Here is a 19,276-nt window from a genome sequence, read left to right on the forward strand (position 1 = left end):
TTTCAAGGACCCACTCCTTTGAAGCCACAGCTGGCAACTCTACCCATACTTCTTTCTCTCAGCCATGCAAGGCTGCAAAAGAGCAGAGTTTGCTTCTTAGAACAATCTTAGAAGATGACTGGTAGTGCATTTCTTTCCCATATTAGTTAGAACCTCTCTAGATAAATCTATTCTTCCAAACATGTTCAGACTCTCAGCCCAGCTTACTGTATTAGTACAGAGAGGAGAGGGAGCCACGGAACGGGAGCTGTGCTTTTAAAACTAGAAACTGGATTCTCTTCAACCAGTTTAACTTCTGACCTTCTCAGCTGTTGGATCAAGTTATTGCAGCAGGCAGCGAGCCAGACAAGTAAAACATAAGGGCATGCAAGTTGCTCTGCACTGACTTTCTGGCTGTCGAGCTGCTTGCAACAGCAAGGTGCAACACATCAGAATGGCAGCAGATTTTAATCTTTGAAAAGTTACTTCATTCAGAGTAATTAAAATTGCAAAGTCAAATGGATTTTTATCCCCACATCAGAGAGAACTAACTGGGGCAGAAAATTAGTAGCATCAACTTACAGAGAACAAGGCACTGAGCAAGGAAGACCGTGCTGGACTCCCACACTTCCATCACTACTTTCTAGGTTTCTTCTGAGCCAAGGCTCAAACAGTTGCAGTGAGTGAGCTGCCAATCTCATTTTTACATATATTCTAGAAATCTGGATAGAGCTAAAATGAAAGTTGTACAGATAAAATATTAAAATGTTTTGAAAAGTTTGATGTTACAGATAGAAACTGAAAGAATGGTGTATTTACTGGAGCACAGGACTTAGAAAATTGTGCTTTATCCCTTTCCACCCCAAACAGGCTGAGTGACCAGTGTCAACCCGGTTATCCTTTTTGTGCCAGTAATCTTTAATGCAAAAGTGAAATTACCTAGCTTCTGCAGCAAAAAGCACTGTACAAAAAGAGAGTAATCTAGTAATCATTTGTTTCTGAGGTAAGCTACACAGTCACCCAGCATTAACATTTTCAGTATGAAATCCCAGCCCCAATGAAGAGAGAGCAAAAGTTTCCCCACCTTCTGCAGTGGGTCCCACATTTCACCCTATGTGTCTGCACATCTTTGAGTCTCAGGCAGGACTCATACTAATGAAGATATAAAACGAAACAGCAAGTTTAGGAAGGGCACAGCAAACGAAAACTATGTCGTTTGTCTGAAAACACAACTCTGCCTCCCCTGACTAAAGCACTGATGTCTATACATTTAGGACCAAGTGTATTACTCATGTAGATTTTATTACAAAGTTTTAACAAAACTGATTAACAGAACATAAAACAGTACACAGGAATTTAACAGCTCTTTACAAAAAGTATTTTAAAAAACAGTGAGAATCATGCTTGTCCCTGAACATAAAGTTCATAGTTTGCCTTTAACACAAATCTGAAGTAAGCATTACATTTCAAGTTGCCAAGTTCATTTGCTTGCAGTATGTCATTCACCTCCGGTAAATACTCACTTAGCTGAACTCCTACAACACAAAACCTTTTATTACAACACTGATAAATGTACCCTGCGTTAGCAGTTAAGATCATTTTTAAGTGAACACCTGTGCCTGCCTCAGTTAAATTACTCTTTTGGAACTGAGAAGATCTAATTCTGTTATACATGTCAAGAAACACAATAAAGCTTAAGTAACCTGTAAAACTGAGTTAAGAGCTTCTCAGTGAATTTATGATTAAGCCTAAAATCCTGAAACACAAAATCCAAGTGTTTACATAACACTTCACCAAAATAAAAAAATGAAGCAAAAAGAAAGATCAGTCATATAATAAATACATTTCGGCCTGGGGTGTGAAAATCTCACAAAGGAAAAGATGCTGGTAGGATTGAGGACACAAAATCAGAACTGTTCTGGAACCTTCTCTCTTCTGGAAAAGGTTCATATGCAGTAGGATTTAAAACAGACTTTGACTCTAAATGGCTTCCCTCCTCTCCAGCTGTAACTTCCATGGCCATAACTTCCCATGGTCAGCTTTAATTGGGGGGAGTGCATCATTATTTTTTTGCTTTTGGAGAGAGAAACCAAAAACAAAAGCACATTTAAGCTAAAATAGATCAAGCTCTTTTGAGTGGCAGTCAATTTGTTACCAATCCTGCACCTTACAGAAGACATGCATTTAACTCCAGAAGGCATCCTTTACTGTAGTAAGAAACTGCTAAAAATACGATGGCTGCCCTAGTATGCAAATAATTTGAGGGTACTAAGATTGTAACCAAGAAACCTGCTCATCTCTTATCCCCTCAACATGTCACAGAGATCCAATTAGCTCCATGGGAATGTAATTAGTGAAATGCATATAGAAGTCTGTATTACTCAGAACTTCTTAAGGCTACTTCTTACATATCAGCGTTCATCTTAAGCAGCTTTTGAAAGGAGTAAACAATTTCAAGAAGTTCAATTATATTTAAGTACACTTTACCTTCTTTCAATAGTTTTTGGAGTATTTTCACAAATATACTATCTTTAGATGCTTCAATTGGATCATCTTTACCATCTGAACTGGACCATCTGAAAGAATAATTTGTGGAAAGAATTGCACAGTTGAAACCAAATGAAAACAAGAACAAAATGCAGGAGAACTTGATAAAGTATCAAAGGTGATTAATACATGTTCACACAGAAGTGTTGTGTGCTTGGCTATAGCTCAAGGTTTTTTCCATCTTGTGTGAATTATTATTTATTCCAAGAGCAAAACTGCAATAAAATTGCACTACTATAATGTAGTCTAGTTAGGAAGACAACAGAAATGCTTCCTGTTATGTAAACTGTAGAAGAAAACATTATTTCTTTGATAAAATAAAATAATCCATAAAGGTAAGAATTGCCTGTTCTTAGTAATCATAAGAATTACCTGTTCTTAGTAATCACATTTTACAATTGAGATGATGAAGGTAATAGATTGTAGAATAAAGCAAGAGTATCAGTTTGCTAACATGTTTCACATGTGCTATCCTACGCCAATAAAAAACACCCGACACCAATAAGAAAGCAAACTGAGGAAAGAACAGAATTAAAAAACCCTGTGAAATCTAACTTTCAGGCCTGTAACAGCATCACAGACACAAACCACAGTTTGTCCCATTTGTGATTAAATGTGAAGGTGAAGACTCGTGAATGCAAGTCTTATCTCTGCTAAAAAAGGTTTTTCTAAGAGAAAGATTATTTTAAATGACAATTTTTCACCCTTTCAGAACTTTACATGCAGCAGTTTTAAGTCAGCACCAATCTATCTTGTTTTGCTGTGGTTCTGACCTTCCAGTTGCTTAAATTTCCTCTTCCATATGTGAAACTGCCAGATAAAACCAGTTTTCATATCACTCCCTAAACCAATATGAGCTTCCTTGGGCCCACGGGACACTCTTCCAACAGATTCCAACCTGGCATCCAGAAGCTGTTACTGACAAAGCCTCTATGCTTCACTGAAACCACAGGTTTGTGAGTTTAAGTGACATCCAGGGTCAACATCTAGGATTTCATCTTCAATTCTACTTGCAAAAATGTGAGGGAGGGGGCCTGGGGGATTTCCTCCTCCTAGGCACAGAGGACAGTGAGGACTCTATCAGAACACCAGAAGCACATTCAGCAAAGCTCTCCATTCTACACAAGAACCTTACCACCATTTGTAGCTGTTAAGCTAGAAAAGAGATGCCATCCTTAAAAGTACGTACTGTAACGTCAAATGTTTACTTTTGCACACAGATGAAAGCTAACACTACCTCTTTTGAAATAGCCATCAACCTCTTTGTAAGCCTCTGAAAGCCTTGCGGGACTGGAAATGCAACCGGGACATTAAGTTTTCTAAACACTATTCAAGTGATCTTGAAGTGATCTAAATGAAAAGTGATCTCAAACTGCATCTGGTTAGCTAGCAGAGTGGGAAAAATCCTGTCAGCACTCTGTGTGATGAGTGCTTTAAGTATTATGTTCAGATCTCTGTTCTCAGCCCAGGCTGGACAGGTCATAAACCAATTACTGGACTGGTGCCATGTAGGAGTTCTGGATTATTCTGTCTTGAAAATCACAGAAAGGGAAAAAAACACTTGGAATAGTATGAACCTGCTTCTGCGTATTATTTGTGTCATGGGACAATGACTTATTTTCTTCAGACTTTGGAATCTATCCTATGTATAAGTGTGAATCCAAATGCTGCTTATTTCCATTTTAGTCACAAATGGCACAGTACAGTTGGAATATGTTCTCTCCTCATCTTTTCCTCCTTAGGTCCTCCTGGAACATGGATGAGAGTTGGAAAAGCTGGATAACTTCCAAAAATCAGAAAGGAAAGGGAGGAAATGCCATTTGAGTTATTTAACTTGGGAACAAACAGCAGCACTGCTTGATGAGGCAGTTCTTCTGACCAGTTGGATTCAGCCTGTATTTGGTGGTGAACACCCCTAAGAATGGCTCTTTTAAGTAATATTTACAGCTTCAATCTCTTACAGTCAAGAATGCAGCTTTAACTCAAAACGGTCATGAGCTTATCAATGTGATACAATGGCCACAAATAAGTGAAATAAAAGTTTGCAGGAGTGACCTCCACTTGTGTTGTTCTTAACTAGCTTCTGTTTGAGATGCTTCAAACGAAAAAAAGTTTCGGCATCGGTCATTTTCCTTTACCTCAGCAAAGGGTTCAGGAATGAAAGCTGCACAGGTACATTTCTGTCTCAGGTGCTAAGAATGCATAGTATGTTGCCAGGGAGCTAAGGGAACAAAGTTGTACAGATTTTTTTTGCTGTAGTTTCACTTTACAAATAAAAAGCCACATTCTGATCAAATACTTCATACTTTACTAACCTTATGCTACGAAATTCAATCTTTTCAGTGAGCTAGAGAATAGTATACCAAAATGCAATTCTGGAACAGCTATGTCACAAATACTCCCAGTAAATTATATTCATATTGGACTTACCCATCTCTTTGGAGAGCCTTACAGAGAATTTTAAGTTTTAGATCATTTACATCCACTTCCTCTCCCTTCGCAATTCATATAAGGGGAAAAGACAAGTAAGTTAAAATATTTCATTTTTTCTTAAAGAAATAATTGTTCTATCACACAGATTATACCAATGCATTAGATTCTTCAATTGCTGAGCACTGTTTTTAACACATGCTATTTTAACTGATGACCTGATTGGACTGTTGAAACATCAAGGACTGTTTATTTCCATTTGAAAACATGGCTCAGATTTTCATCACCACAGGACTGCTAAAGACCAACTACCTCAGCCTGGAAAAGGGCCTCTTTTAAAGCACATGAACAAATACCAATTTGTAAAACACTGTATTCTAGGCAAGTTTCATTTTAACATGTGCTAAACGGTGACTGAAGTCAAGGCTCTTTTTTCAGCATGGCCAAGCTATCTAGCATGCATTAGTGTCCACATTAGCATCTGTGTTTTACAAACATATTAGTAAATCTGTTCAAAGATACACAGCTGTCTTGGAAAGGACAGTCCCTTTGTTGCACAGAAACTTTCAGATAATTGATATCAAAACCCCTTTAAAAATATAATGTCAGAAAAAAGACCATGTATTTTTTTCCACCCCTCAATGTCCCAAAGCATCACACCTACTTTAAATTCCGCTCAAAGAGATAACAGAAACCACAAACACTTGAATTTGCTTTGAAAGCAAGAGAATGGGTTTTGACATTATGCTACACTTTTGCAAAAGAAAAGCAGGAAAAACTAAGGAACAGATAGCTTTTAGACCTTAAACCACCATCTCTAATTTGTGCCGACTGGTTCTACACTAAGTTGTTAGAGACTCAAATAACTGAGCAAAAAATCATTTTGAAATCTCATGCTTTCAGAGTGACATTTATCTGGATAAAAACCCCAACATCATCTCAGTGTTCGTGAATTGTGTTGACAAGATTTCGGAGGAAAACCAATTTAAAAGAGAACCAAATGAGTTCATTCAAGTTTATTTTACTGCAAAATGTTATTATTTGGACGATTTATGTTGTAAAAATGAAGGAAATATTTATTACAAAAAAATTTACTGAATTTTCTTTTTAAACTAAAGAAAACTAATTCAGAGTATGTATTATGTACTACTCTAAGCAGTAATACTGTCCTTTACACATGAAATATAACATAGTACTAAAGACAGGACAAGTAAACGTACTCATACATAAAGCAAAAAAATCCCGACTAGTTAATAACAAAGAATTGTTATTCAAAGAAAAAATAATAAAATACAATTCAAAACTTAAAAATTTAAAAGCAATTATAGATATTTATAATTATCAACCCAAAAGTTATTGCAGACCAACAGAATGGCACAATGCTGTTTACAAAGCGCTACTACAGAAAGGATTTTAACTTGGAGCCCTACCCAGACTAGCAAGAACTGGGAAAATCAGAGATGAGCTCTCATTTTCAGTTGGTAAGGAACACTTTAACCAAAATAACACAACTCTAGCTTTTTAGCAAAGACTGTTGTCAGTTCAGATTTGATGCTCCTCAGAAGCTGATTTATTTATGCTTAGTGAAAAGTTGCTCCTGACAAGATACTACATCATAAAAGGAGATAGTGAGAAAGCAGATAGCAAATCTGTGGTTCAATGCTGTTAACATGTTAAAAAGCTGGTGACTATCCCACATTATCCCCTGACAATCAGAGGAACTGCCAATAGGGAAGATACACGAACTAAACTCCTGCAAACAGATGATCTTAATCCTGTTTGGAGAAAATCCTTAGGGAAGCAACACTCTAAGAAGAGACTCTAGACTATAAATGGGAAGTGAAGATGAGGAGTGTCATTTTTCTTCAATGATCTAAACCACATTTGGCATTAATTCTCCAGTAACTTAAAAACAAACTGAAAACACCCATCAGGAGTTATTTTCAATTACTGTACACTAAACTAGTTTGTTAACTCACTACAGATGTACCATCCTAGCTTAAATACCAATAATAATAAATAAAAACGTAAGTCTCTGGGTTAGAAATCCTTCAAAAACTTTTCCTACCTCATCAATGTATTCCAGCAGATCAAGTGCTTTCTTGAAGTCATATTCATTGGCCCTTCTGTTCTCATCACATATGTACATCTATGATGAGAGATTAATGCAGAGAATTATTTTTAGCTTACAAACTAATGTAACTGATATCATGGACAACTCATTATGGGAAGACCACCATGTATTTTTCACTTACGTGACCTTCTCGTGAAAATATGTTTTGATTCAACGACAAGTATTTTTGTAGTAAGGAATATACTTAATGTTTTAGAGCAGCATTCCACTTACATGACAATGGTCCATGGACAAATGATACTGGATATTAAGGCTGCTAGGTTTCAAATTTAAATGCCATTTAAGGCTGTAACATTCCTGGATTATTGTAGCCAGAGCTCAGCTTCACAAATAAGCTCTCAGAATGATTTTGGTAGTGAAGCTCAAAGCAGTACTTAAGCAAATGGACTGCCTTTCACCTTTTAAAACTGAAAGGTTTGGTATCAATATTTCACCCACACCCCATACTCCCCCAAGCCTCTAAATTAGTACTTCAAAGGAAAATGAACATTAACACTCTTTATTTACACTTTCTGAATTTCATTCTCACATTGCAAGTAGCAAGTATGAACACTGGTTTGACAATAACAGAGAATTCAGAAAGAAAACTGTCTTGGTGCCAGCACTTGCCAAGTCACTTGTGGCACTTCCTACTCTTCCCTAATTCCACAGGTAGCCTCACTTAACAGACAAGTAATGACTTGAGAATCTGCTATTAGCTCTGCTAAGAAAACCGAGAGAATGTAAACAAGCATGCTACCCGCTTTTGATTTTCCACAGGATTATAGGAAAGTGAGGAGCTGCAAAACTGACAACTAGCCAGAACCTGATTTGTTTTACAATTCATCATTGTTACTCACTGAATGTTTTTTGTGTGCATCACTGGATGGTAAAAATATGCTGTCAACAAGGCAGAAGCAGTAAGGCTTACTGGTTCCTGGCTACCACCAAAAAGGGGTGTGGAAAAGGAGTCAGAGCTACTACTGATCCTAGTACTGGAGCAGTTCATGTATTTGTTTCAATGTGGGTTAGGTTTTTGTTTGTTTTACAAAAAGAAAATAGAAATACTTTGGGTGCCTCTTTGCAACAGGTGAACAAAAGCCTCTTCCAGCTTCTAGCCCTTTCTTTTTCTAGATTGCAGCATCCCTGCCCACTAAGGTGGAATCCTTTGTTCCTTCTGCCTTCCAAGTTCTGCCCTACTGAGAATGAAACAGAAGGTAAAAATTGTCTCACACCCAGAAAGTGGCTTAGACCAGTAAATCAGCTTCTGATACTGACTTGATTTGCTTTTTCTCCTAGCAGCACTCTAAAGCACACATTCAGCAAGAAGAAATCTGAACTAAAACCATCGTTCTTAAGTTTGCTGCTGGCAGAAACTAAGCAAAGATAAACCTACTCATACATTAGATCTTTAGGTACTTAGCAAGTCATATGAAGAGTAAAGACAGCTGTGATCTTCTCATTTATTTTGTCACACAGAGGCAGAAAACATACTGGAACTTCACCTGTGTAATGAAGAAGATGAGATACTTACATCAATGAGCTGAGATGCAGACAACACTGGCATATCATTGAGGTTCAACTGCTTCTCTGCCAGTAATTGTTCAGGAAGTGTCTCCTGATGTAACAGAAAGCGTTCCTGTTCTGATATTTCTTGTAGTCATTTAAAGAAATGAATGTTTCATGTTATTAAAATGTAATAACAAATTCTACGGCACAGTAATAACTGTCAAGTCACAATATTATTCAGGTCTGCAAGTGTTTGCCATGAAGCACTCTGTTTGGACACAGAAATACTTCCACTTCAATACGGCCATCCTGGTGAACTTTCCACTCAGGTTCCCAGTAATGTAGACTAGTAACTCTTCCTTTTTCCCAAAACCACAAAGTGAATGCATAGAATTGGAGGCAAGCTGTTGCACTATGCAGGGAAGTAAGTTGGCTGCACTTTTTAGGAGCTACCTTTTGGCTGAAGACCCGCGCCATGGACCTGCTCCATCTCATGGATTAGTCCATTTTTGAATGTTTTACTTTCCAACATCATCTGCTTGGGGGTTAGAGACTTATTATGCTGAAGCAATCAAAAAAGAATAATTTCAGCCACACTGTGTGAACCCTGCCCTGCCCCGCCCTGTTCCACTGCATGGTAGAAATGGAACAATAATTCTAAGGAGCATTTTATCTGTTTACATAGATAAACAAAACATAGCAGAAATAATTATCAAGAGGAAACTGACATACAAAGAGTGTAAGATTTAAAAGCCATGTCATGTGTCACATAGAAACATGTAGTGGAGTACAGACTAGACCAAATTTTGAGGGTCCACTGGTCTACTCAAATAAAGCACCGATTTCCTCATTTTTCTACAGTTTTCCTATTTGAGGATTAGATTCTTCACATCAGCATAGGTGTGTGTTGGTTTGGGTTTTTTTCCCCCACAATGGTGAGAAAGCAAATTTAAGCTTTAAGATTTCACTCAATGTTTTATAATTTAAAAGGCAGATAATACATTGTTATTATTACAAGCTAAAAATAATTTGTTAAGCCTACTTAGTTATCATCATTTTCCATGGGCTTTTTCAACAGGATTTCTTTTAAGAATTGTACATAACATACATGGATAAATATGAAGATAAGCAAAGAAAGCTTGAGCAGTAACCTTGAGAAGTATTTCAAAGCTTCCCCCTGGTGGCCAGAACCAGCTTAACTGTTAGCATAGAATTTTCCAACGCCCAACCTCACAGCACCATGTGCTGCACAGTGTCAGGAAAAGGGTATTTTCCAAGGTGACGGGAATGGCAAAGCCAGTGGAACCGTTATGTTTGCTCATGAAGCAGAACAGGTATTCCTATTTTTCCCATTAACATCCTTTCAGTTAGAGCATCATGGAACACTGTCACTGTAACCTTTCTAAATACAGAGAGTAGGATGCTGAGAAAGCACTTTATCACAAACGTATGTATTTGCATGTACACTATCACAATACAATATGGTTACTGATTTTCTTGTACAACTTGAGCCTCAGGACTTGAGAAGAATTTAGAATTGAGAGCTATTCAATCAACAGGCTTTAAGAAATTAAAGCATTTTTACTTCGCATCTGAAAAACAAAATGCAGCTTCACAAACACACTGTGCGAAGGGTTCGTAAGTTTAAGCCACTTCAGAACTGTCTAATGACTTCTCAAAATACTGAGCAGCTTCTTATCTATGCCAATATTTTGCATATTATTAGAAAAAGTGAAAAGATACAAAATTCCCATGCTCACAGTCCTAACTCAGAGGTGAAAGTGAATACTTCAGGTTACTCCCTCACATTGTATTCTTTATCCTTCCTGCTATGAGCAAAATGATCAGCTATGATCACATTATTAGAGCCTTCAACCTAACAAATTAATAATCTGCAAAATTACCATGATTCTAACTCAGTAACCCCATTAGTCAATTCTTCACTTTGCTGTTTTTATTTCTTACCGTCTATTTTCTCTTGCAGTATGTCTTCTGAGAAGTCAGATGCCAGTGCAGCTAATTTGCTCAAGCCAAGAAGCGTTTTCTTCTTTGCAAAATACCGTGTCTCCATATTCGCTAAAGTCTGCAGTGTACTGTGAGCCTGAAATTAATAAAGAGGTTAGAAATCAGCTAATCAGTTTCGTAAGTTAACATTAGAATGGTAACTGGTAAGCATTTAATCTGAACTGCAGTCTCACGGGTATTTGTAATATTATAACCTTTACTTTTAAAAGTCATACAACTTGCACATTAAAACTCTGCATTACTCTCTTCAGGAAGAGACACAGATCTCTACCCCAATTACAGCCAGTCTTTTCAGTATTAATCAAGAAAAACTATCTTATGATCAAAGGATAAATTGCAACTTCACCTATTATACCTCTGGGATCTTATTCAAGGTTTAACCAGAAAAGCCAGGCAAAGATGCTTTGAGAGAACAATTTCACATGCAGACTGATTTACTTGTCAATTCAGTAATCTGACAAAACAGAATTATATGTATAACTGCTGCAGTAGACAAATTCTTGCCTGTACGTTTGGTTACCAGACAAAGGAAGAGAAACTTTCTGAGCACTTAACCCAGGAACACTATCCAAACCTAATTACTTATGTATTTTAAAACCCTTGCCCATCTTCACAGTGCTTTGGTGTAACAGAGAAAACCTCAGTCAACACAAATGGAATATTACAATATTCTCAGGGTGGTTTTGTCTGTGGGTTGGTTTGTTTTGGTATTTTTTTAACCTCCCCCTTTGCTATTGTTTTAATAGCAAATACCAAATGCTGTTTGCTATTAACCCCCTCCCCCCCAATTTGTAAACAATGCATGTAAGACATTAAAGTAATCAATACCTTTTTACTTTTGTAATACCTCCAAGTTACTTTAAATCGTCTTGAAATACAAGTTTCAGGTTTTCCCTCACTGGATAACCTGGTAATGCTACTGATACTCACTGTAAACCCCCAATTCCATCCAAGTAGTGATCATGCAGCCAAACAAAACTTCCCTTGCTAAAAGAATATGAGCTACCAACAAGGGACGAAAAGCAGCCCTGATATCCACTACATGGTGCAGTGGATTATACGATATACCAGATGGTGCCTGGAGGGAGGTTTTGGTACTCCATTAATAATCTGTATCATCTCTACCCTAACTCATCTAGACAAGCTGTTTTTGACGATGAAGTCATAACTACATAATTTTTCTACTTCAGTATGTACTTGACTTGTTTAATATGCAATATTTCAGCTTGGTTTTGTTTAAGAAGCCCTACCTTTTGCAAATCCTGACTATTGATTTCATGTAACCAGCTCAGATGCTCATGAGCTTGCAAGAAATTGGCCAGCTGTCCATGCTGAGCAACAGGCTGAGATAACAGCTTCCCTCGCTTTCCTTTTTCCAGATACCAGCGAAACAGGAAATCTGAAAAATTCTGGAGATAACAGCAATATGAATGCATTTTAAAAGTCACATTTAAACATCTTGTTTGTCTTGAGGCAAAATGCTTCATGACAATACAATTGGTAAGAACACGGTAAGAACCTGATTAACAAAATAAGACACACACACAAATAATGTTGATGAAAAATTTTTAGAGTCATGATAGAAATAGTGTTTAAAGAATTCATGAGCTACTCTGCAACAGATGCTGGTCCACTGAAGGATGCTGTGTGTAACTGAACAAACTGCCAAATGTAAGTTCTTCATGTTAGCCCACAGGAATGGGAACAGTTAACAAATCAATCACAGCCCCAGTCTTGTATTTTTCACTTGTTCCTTTGCTGACCTCAGAAGTCTGCGCTTTCTATTTCCTTTCATGTATTTCTGTTTACTTCTGCTGTCACTGTTCTTGAAACATTCCATCCTATCTGCAAGTGAACCTACAACCTTACTTCTCCATCAGTTAAAAACAGTGTCTTAAAAAAAAGAACCAAGCTCCTCTATTTTACCCTCAAAAACTTCAATGTAAAATAACTAATCCAGGTTTGAGGTTTGCTTAATCTTTACAGAATAATTCTAGAATACTGCTAAATTTTAACTGCATTAAACAGTTTTAAAAATCAAGTTTGAGGAGGCCATCAGTCTGATATTCTATCCATCAGACTTGATCTATGCACTTGCAACAGTCATTTCTCTTCAGAAAGTTTTACATTTTTCCTTTAAAATGAAGGATATGAAGGTTAAAAAGAAAAAAAAAAAAGAGAATTTATCCCCTTCTTTGGCAGTAAATGAATGTTGAATCCTTATTATTAAAAACCTTTATAATAGTTTCTGTCCATTACTGATATTTTTAGGTTATTTTTTAAATAAAACAGCCTTTCTGTATGCTATTAGGAAACCTGTAGACACCAGGATTTCTCCTTCCACAGTGGCTGTGGAAAACTAAACAAAGTGATCTCACCAAATCTCAAATTAGGAAACTTCTCTCCCAGTCCCACTCACTTCAAGTAGTCTCTATTGCCTCTTCCTTAAGCTTTCCAATCTTTCAGTACACTTACAAGTTTTTAAACCAGATTTTAACATTGGAAAAGTTGTCCAGTAAGTACCTAAGAGGGCAATAAAAGGACCACAGCAATATCCCTACCTTCTTACTCAATTCTTAACTAACTATTACTACATTTAAAAATTTCATCCTCTCTTCTGGAAGTTATCCTTAAATTTACATTATATTCATTTAATAGAACAACCGTACACTGACTACAGCACCTCAGTGAACAAGTCACAGAATGCTAGAAAGACATCAAGAGTGAGACAATGTATCTGAGGCACAGAAAAGGTCCCATGAAAAGCCATCACCCATATGGCTAGCACCCATATTACTCAAGACATGCTTTGCAGTCTCAGGGTAATACACTCCATTGAGCTCTGAACAGTGAATGTTGACTTCAGCTTTCCATGTTTCCCCCACATGTGTATGTAAACATATGCACATTAAAGAAAAAAAAAACCGTAACTTTTGCAACATTTCAAGTGCAAACTTACTATAAAAAGCTATATAAAGGAAATAAAAAAGAGTTACCTGATCTGCAAACTGAGTCATGTACCGTTGTAATCTGGCCTGGTTGTCTGTCTGCTCACACATCTGCACCAGGATATCAAAGTCATGGTACTTTTCTGCTAAAGTGGCTGCCATCTGATATTGTCCCAGGGAAACTAACAAAGAAAAAGAAGTTATCAAAGAAGCTTACATTTGACTGTAAGAGGATGACAGAGGGCAGAGACCAGAAAAATGAAAACAAATTTCAAATGTTCACATCAAGGACCTACTTACACATTCCCAAAGAAATGCTCACCTACTGCATACACATCCTGCACACATGTAAGCTCACATACCTATCACCTTGGCCTCCCAACGCAAGAGGGAAGAAAGAATACTAAATGGATGGTATACATCCCCTTTTCTCTGAAAGTAACCATCATCTGCTATTTGTGCTAGGGGGTAGATTCAACCCATGACTTAATATCTGTAATAATAGTCACTTAATTACACAAAGTGGAAAAGCAGCAGGCAAGGGCTTTTGATAAAACCAGAACAAGTAAAGCCAACAGGGTTTTTATTAAAAATAAATTATTTAAATTCTTTTTGGTTCAGATACATAAGAGTTAGCAGAGTATTTAATTTTGTTTGTAAGGAAATATGAACTTCAGATTGAACATAACAACACAAAAGGTATTTACAAGCTAACAGAGACCATAAATGTCAGTAAAACCAAGAATGATAGCTTAAGAGACTTTTCTTAAGAATGTTAGGAGACAGTGATTATTGGATTGTTCTATTTTCTATCATTCAGTTTGAGTCTAAAAAAAACCAAAACTTTATTAAGTTACTAAAATTGTATTTACTCCAATTTATTTCCAATTAAAAACAGGGCTTTGCTTTCAATTACTCATTAAAGACCTGACCACATCTGATGCACTAAACAACAGGTTTGATTCTTAAATAACCACGATTCAGAAAGTAACTTTTTCCTGATAAACACCACAGCATGTAAGTTTATGTCACCTTGCAACAATATAATCATTTAGAAATCCATTTATAAGCTATTTTCAGCCAAGCAGTTCAAGATAAATTCCTGCCAGAAAGCACAAAGTTAGCACAAGAAAAAAATTCCAGCAACAATGTGTTTGATTAGAGGTATGCGCATGGATACAGTCCTGGATGCAATTCTATGATCTGTGTTTATTTTGTAAGTATCTCTGTAAATCATGAAACCAGTCTCTTATAATCTGAAGGCAAGTGTGTAGAAGAAACAGAATTCATACACAGATGCCATTTACTATATCAGATTTGCATAATGTTCTTATCAAATAGAACATTTAATCCTTGTGTAAAGGAAAACAGACAGTACTTACGGAGGGGAGACAAGAGTTCTGTTCTTTTCTGCTTGTATTCCATTTCCAGGTTGCTGTATCGCTCTTGATCAGCAGGGCGGTCCACAGATTTCAGCTGAGAAGCATAGCCATCCAGGACACAGTCCAGTAGTGCCACCAACTGCTCAGCCACAATGCTGCGGAGGTTACTGTCCACCTGGGGATACACCATCTGCAGAATGATTCCATGCTGACGGATTACTGTTGCACGAAGGCCACTAGATGCTTAGGGAAAGAACACAGTGACCACTGAAACCAATGATCCTATCACCAAAGGAGCCTATGCTGAAGTATAACAAAAACATTACTACGTATAAATAAAAAAAATAGAAGAAAGCTAATAAACATTTTAATCTTAAAAAATGAAAGCAATACTATAAGACAAAACCAAAACAAGCACATACTCCCATCTTTACCTATAAAATTTGGCCAAAATGTAGTAAACAAAAAGAGAACAAAACCAAACCCACACCCCTGAACTACACAGATCTACACTGTCAACTGTCAATACCAGCTGGTTTTCAGAAGAATCACTTGCAAGATCTGTAAGCAAAGTAGAGAATACACACAAGGAAAAGGCAAGTTCTGTCAACCTGATTGAAATACTTTGATGTAATCATCAAGACAACATACCAAGATATCTTGCATAGGTCACGCTTTTCGAAAGATTTATCTTGGGAGCACTAAACAACTGTCTTTTATACACAGAGGCCACAAGGAAGCTTAAGCACAAACTGGAAAGTGCTTGCTTCTGCAAGCATTCATTCTGAATAGTTTTTTTTGTTATTAAACCATCAAAACAAGACACTGTTAAGGAAGGAGAGAATCATCAGTCCTTTTAAAACAGTCATAGATCGCATTTCATGAATCATTTTAATATTATGTATCCCATAGGTGAGCTATTCCCCCAAATTTTTTTGTAGTCAAATTTGTATCATCAGTACCGGACAAAATAACTGTTCATCGATTCATTCAATTTCTTTCTCCAAATGAAACCTTTGGCTTCTCCTATTCTTACTGACAACCTTGTAGCAGCTTTAAACAGCAGGTTTAACGTTCAGATTGAAATTCATGAAAACTACTTTTTGTTTAGGATAATAATAATAATTTCTCACCTGTCCATGGAATATATTCAGGTTCTCTTTCTGGAAGCTCTTCTGGTTTGTATAAAGAGGCTCTAGACTGACGATACTGACTAGCAGCTTGTAGCATGTCCTATTTAAAGGTGTAAGTATTTTAAGTCTACATGCATGTACACAGACAGTAAAAGCTACTGCATACTGGCTTTTAGAATTCTGAAACATACTTTTAATATCCCTCTTCTTTCTACACCCCTCAGTTGTATAGAAGAGTGCATACTCATTGAGCAAGAGACCTCAGTGCTCAAGCACAAGCTTTTCATTCTCTGCTACACACTCATGCTTTCACAACTTCCAACAATGCTGCAACTTTTCAAGTTCTCTCTAGCAGTGACTTGTAAGTAAAAAAAATGTCCCTAATTCTGCATGAGACCATCTTTTCCTTCTTAATGTATGTGGATATGTGCACATTCACTTTTGTTCTCATGTCAGCAACCCAAATGTGCTGCACTAGACTTGTTCAGTGCTCTTCAGTATTTACCTTCCCCTCCCATAAATATCTTAGTTAACGCAGTTCTGTACCTTAATGATGTTGTTCACATTGACAACTATCTGGGCCCACTCAATTGATTCCATAGGCATATCTTTCAGGATTTGTTCCTCTTCTTCTAGTAAGCATTCAAAGATGGAATCTATCTGGGACACCTGAAAAATGGAAAGAAAAATCACAGTGAACATAAACATACCCATTACCACCTGATGCCAGAAAATCAAATCATGAGTTGCATAGGAAAACAAGTAAGCATTAGTAGAAACCACATCAATAGTCAGAAATATTAAAAGGTATCAACTACTCTAGTGGATAACAAAGTCATCAGCTTGTATTTCATACAATACTTGTAACACAAGAATTACCTTCTTTCTGGACTTATATCCAAGAAAAAAAACACAACAAAAAACCCAAACCAACCTAATTTTTGAAGGCAACTCCATCAACTTTCATTAAGCATATTCCTCCATCTTCTTCTGAAACACTTGTCAGTAGAATCTTTGTTAGATAAAGTATACTGGATAACAGATCTGCTCGAAAATATCAGACTATTATTTCTATTTTTTCTCCATTAGCAACTATTGTCCTCTACATGAAAGAGGTTTTCTAAAAATAAATGTTTTGTGTACAGTTATTTTCAAGAAGGAAAAAAGAAATAAGGACTGGGCGCTTGAATGGGCCATGGCTGAAACTTAGATTAACTAGCTCAGATTCACTAACGTCAGAGAGGACGAAAATTATGAGACCGAACTGATATAATGCCATCCAGGACAGATCAAAGCATCTCTTCTGTCTGGAAAGCTTCATACTCTTCAGTTCATGCCTTAAAAATGATAGTTTAGCAAACACCTTCTGACAGGCCAGAGAATTTTTCTTTTTCATTGCTCATCCATGTCAGTTACTTAGAAATCCGAACAACTTTACCCCTACAACATAAAATTTATCAGAATTCTTGTTTCAGCTGCAGACATAAAAAAGCATGTAAGTGACAGAAATACTACCGCGCCAACTCCATTTAAGGGGAGATTGTGCAATGTTGAATTGATTTTTAAAGGGATAACTTCCAAAGTATACACGAAAGCATTGCAACTTTTACTACATGTGATACTATACAAAGATTCAGAAATGTTTCTTACCTCTCGAAAGAACACATCTGCAGGGGTAAGATTTGGTGGAATATCACACTCCCTTTTGTTTAATGCCATCAGTATAGCAGCATTCACTAGATCAGGCAGCCTGGAGTGGTGATTCTTGAGAACAATAGCTGCTGCTAGTTTCTCTGCATGCTCACAGAGCAACAACCGAGTTGCCATAGGCATGGCTCGCACTGGAAAACTGCCCAGATGTTCAAATACACCAACCTTTTAGTAAAAAATACAAAACACCACATGCACTTCAAAAGTGTTCTAGAAGAGCCACGTTAAGACAAAATACTACTCTACTGTATGCTCATACCAAAAGAACAGTACAGTTTTACCTGATGAAGAAACTCAATGAAGAAGGAATGTGCTTTTGTCTTATCCTCTAGCTGGTGAAGAAGAATAAGAGATGTGTTGCTGAAACCAACTGCTTCTAAAAAAAGAGAAAAATCTTAGATCAGAGCACGTGGTATCTTCATTTCTGAGCAAGGAATTTTTCCCCCCCCCCTTACAGGTGAACACATTTCTATGCCACACGGAAACAACAGCAGGAAGCATCATCTACCTGTGACTATTTACTATGTGAACTTTCAGACTATGTCTCTGCTCAGTAACTGGCAACTGCTGCCCAGAGGTCCTGCAGTTTCAAATTAACACCGTTCATAAGAGACAGGGAAGCATGAACAACAACGTTTCTTGCTGAAAACATTTTTGATTTAATCCTTTACATACAACAAATACTTGAAAATAAATTTCTCTAGTCCTCTTTTTGGCAATGCCCCAGAGGGACATGAGCTCGTCCTATCCACAACCTAAGCCTACCAGAAGGCGTGCAGCCATGCTGACAAAGGGCTAAGCATGAGCAAGTAAGATCTCTTAATGTATCTATTTATGGAAAATAATTCAGAACTATCCAAGGAATCATAGGAACACTAAACTGACACCACCTGTTCCTTGCACAAAGTACTCTTCTCAGAAATCTGTTTTCTTTGATGCTTGTGTTTACTATATGAAGACAAGAACTAACCACAGTAGCCTGAAAGTTTATTTGACAGTCTCTTTAGATGCATTTTTTAGCCTTTCTGGAAATATACCTAATGGTAGTGGACAGTAAGGGACACCTGTACCTTCTGTGAAAAGCTTTAATCATGATTTCATCTGGAGTGATGAAGACTTTTGTTCCCCCCAACAAAAACAAATAGACCCAAACCAAAACAAAACCTCAAAACATAACAAACACCACATTATGTTTACCTTCAGGTACAGATTCAGCCCATCTTGGATCAGAGGCAGGGTAATCATCTATTAAGTCTACACTGATCTGAGTCACTGCCCTATCCAGTTCAGTATCAGAATCCAGATCTGTGTTACTTGGAAAGAGCTCAGCTACCATGCTTTGTGCATTGACTATATCTTTCCTGAAATAAAAGAAACACGAAGTATGTGAAATAAAAACAGCAGACAGGATTATAGGAACAAGAATCACTCAATAGGATTTTCTGATATCCTTTTTGTGAAGTGGTTAAGATTATAAACATCAAGCATTGTCTGGGCTCT

At 37.0% G+C, this 19,276-nt stretch overlaps 1 protein-coding gene across 2 annotated transcripts in view; it reads right to left on the reverse strand.

The window, feature by feature from the left end:
• Positions 1 to 1,260: 1,260 nt before the first annotated feature.
• NUP133 (nucleoporin 133) overlaps positions 1,261 to 19,276 on the reverse strand; it is a 32,755-nt gene continuing 14,739 nt past the window's right edge. The window contains exons 13-26 of one of the 2 annotated variants that reach the window (XM_065680298.1): positions 18,974 to 19,137; positions 18,058 to 18,149; positions 17,717 to 17,941; positions 16,613 to 16,735; positions 16,067 to 16,166; positions 14,934 to 15,176; positions 13,600 to 13,733; positions 11,854 to 12,012; positions 10,544 to 10,679; positions 8,604 to 8,722; positions 7,025 to 7,105; positions 4,957 to 5,021; positions 2,467 to 2,555; positions 1,261 to 1,514 (exon numbers count right to left, since the gene is read on the reverse strand). In XM_065680298.1, coding sequence (XP_065536370.1) covers positions 1,378 to 1,514; positions 2,467 to 2,555; positions 4,957 to 5,021; positions 7,025 to 7,105; positions 8,604 to 8,722; positions 10,544 to 10,679; positions 11,854 to 12,012; positions 13,600 to 13,733; positions 14,934 to 15,176; positions 16,067 to 16,166; positions 16,613 to 16,735; positions 17,717 to 17,941; positions 18,058 to 18,149; positions 18,974 to 19,137 — 1,867 coding nt within the window. In that variant the 3' untranslated portion in view covers positions 1,261 to 1,377. Of the gene's footprint in view, positions 1,515 to 2,466; positions 2,556 to 4,956; positions 5,022 to 7,024; positions 7,106 to 8,603; positions 8,723 to 10,543; positions 10,680 to 11,853; positions 12,013 to 13,599; positions 13,734 to 14,933; positions 15,177 to 16,066; positions 16,167 to 16,612; positions 16,736 to 17,716; positions 17,942 to 18,057; positions 18,153 to 18,973; positions 19,138 to 19,276 lie in introns of both variants that reach the window. The other variant, XM_065680297.1, reaches the window with a different exon arrangement.

This window comes from Lathamus discolor, chromosome 5, assembly GCF_037157495.1.
Source record: "Lathamus discolor isolate bLatDis1 chromosome 5, bLatDis1.hap1, whole genome shotgun sequence".
NCBI lineage: Eukaryota > Metazoa > Chordata > Aves > Psittaciformes > Psittacidae > Lathamus > Lathamus discolor.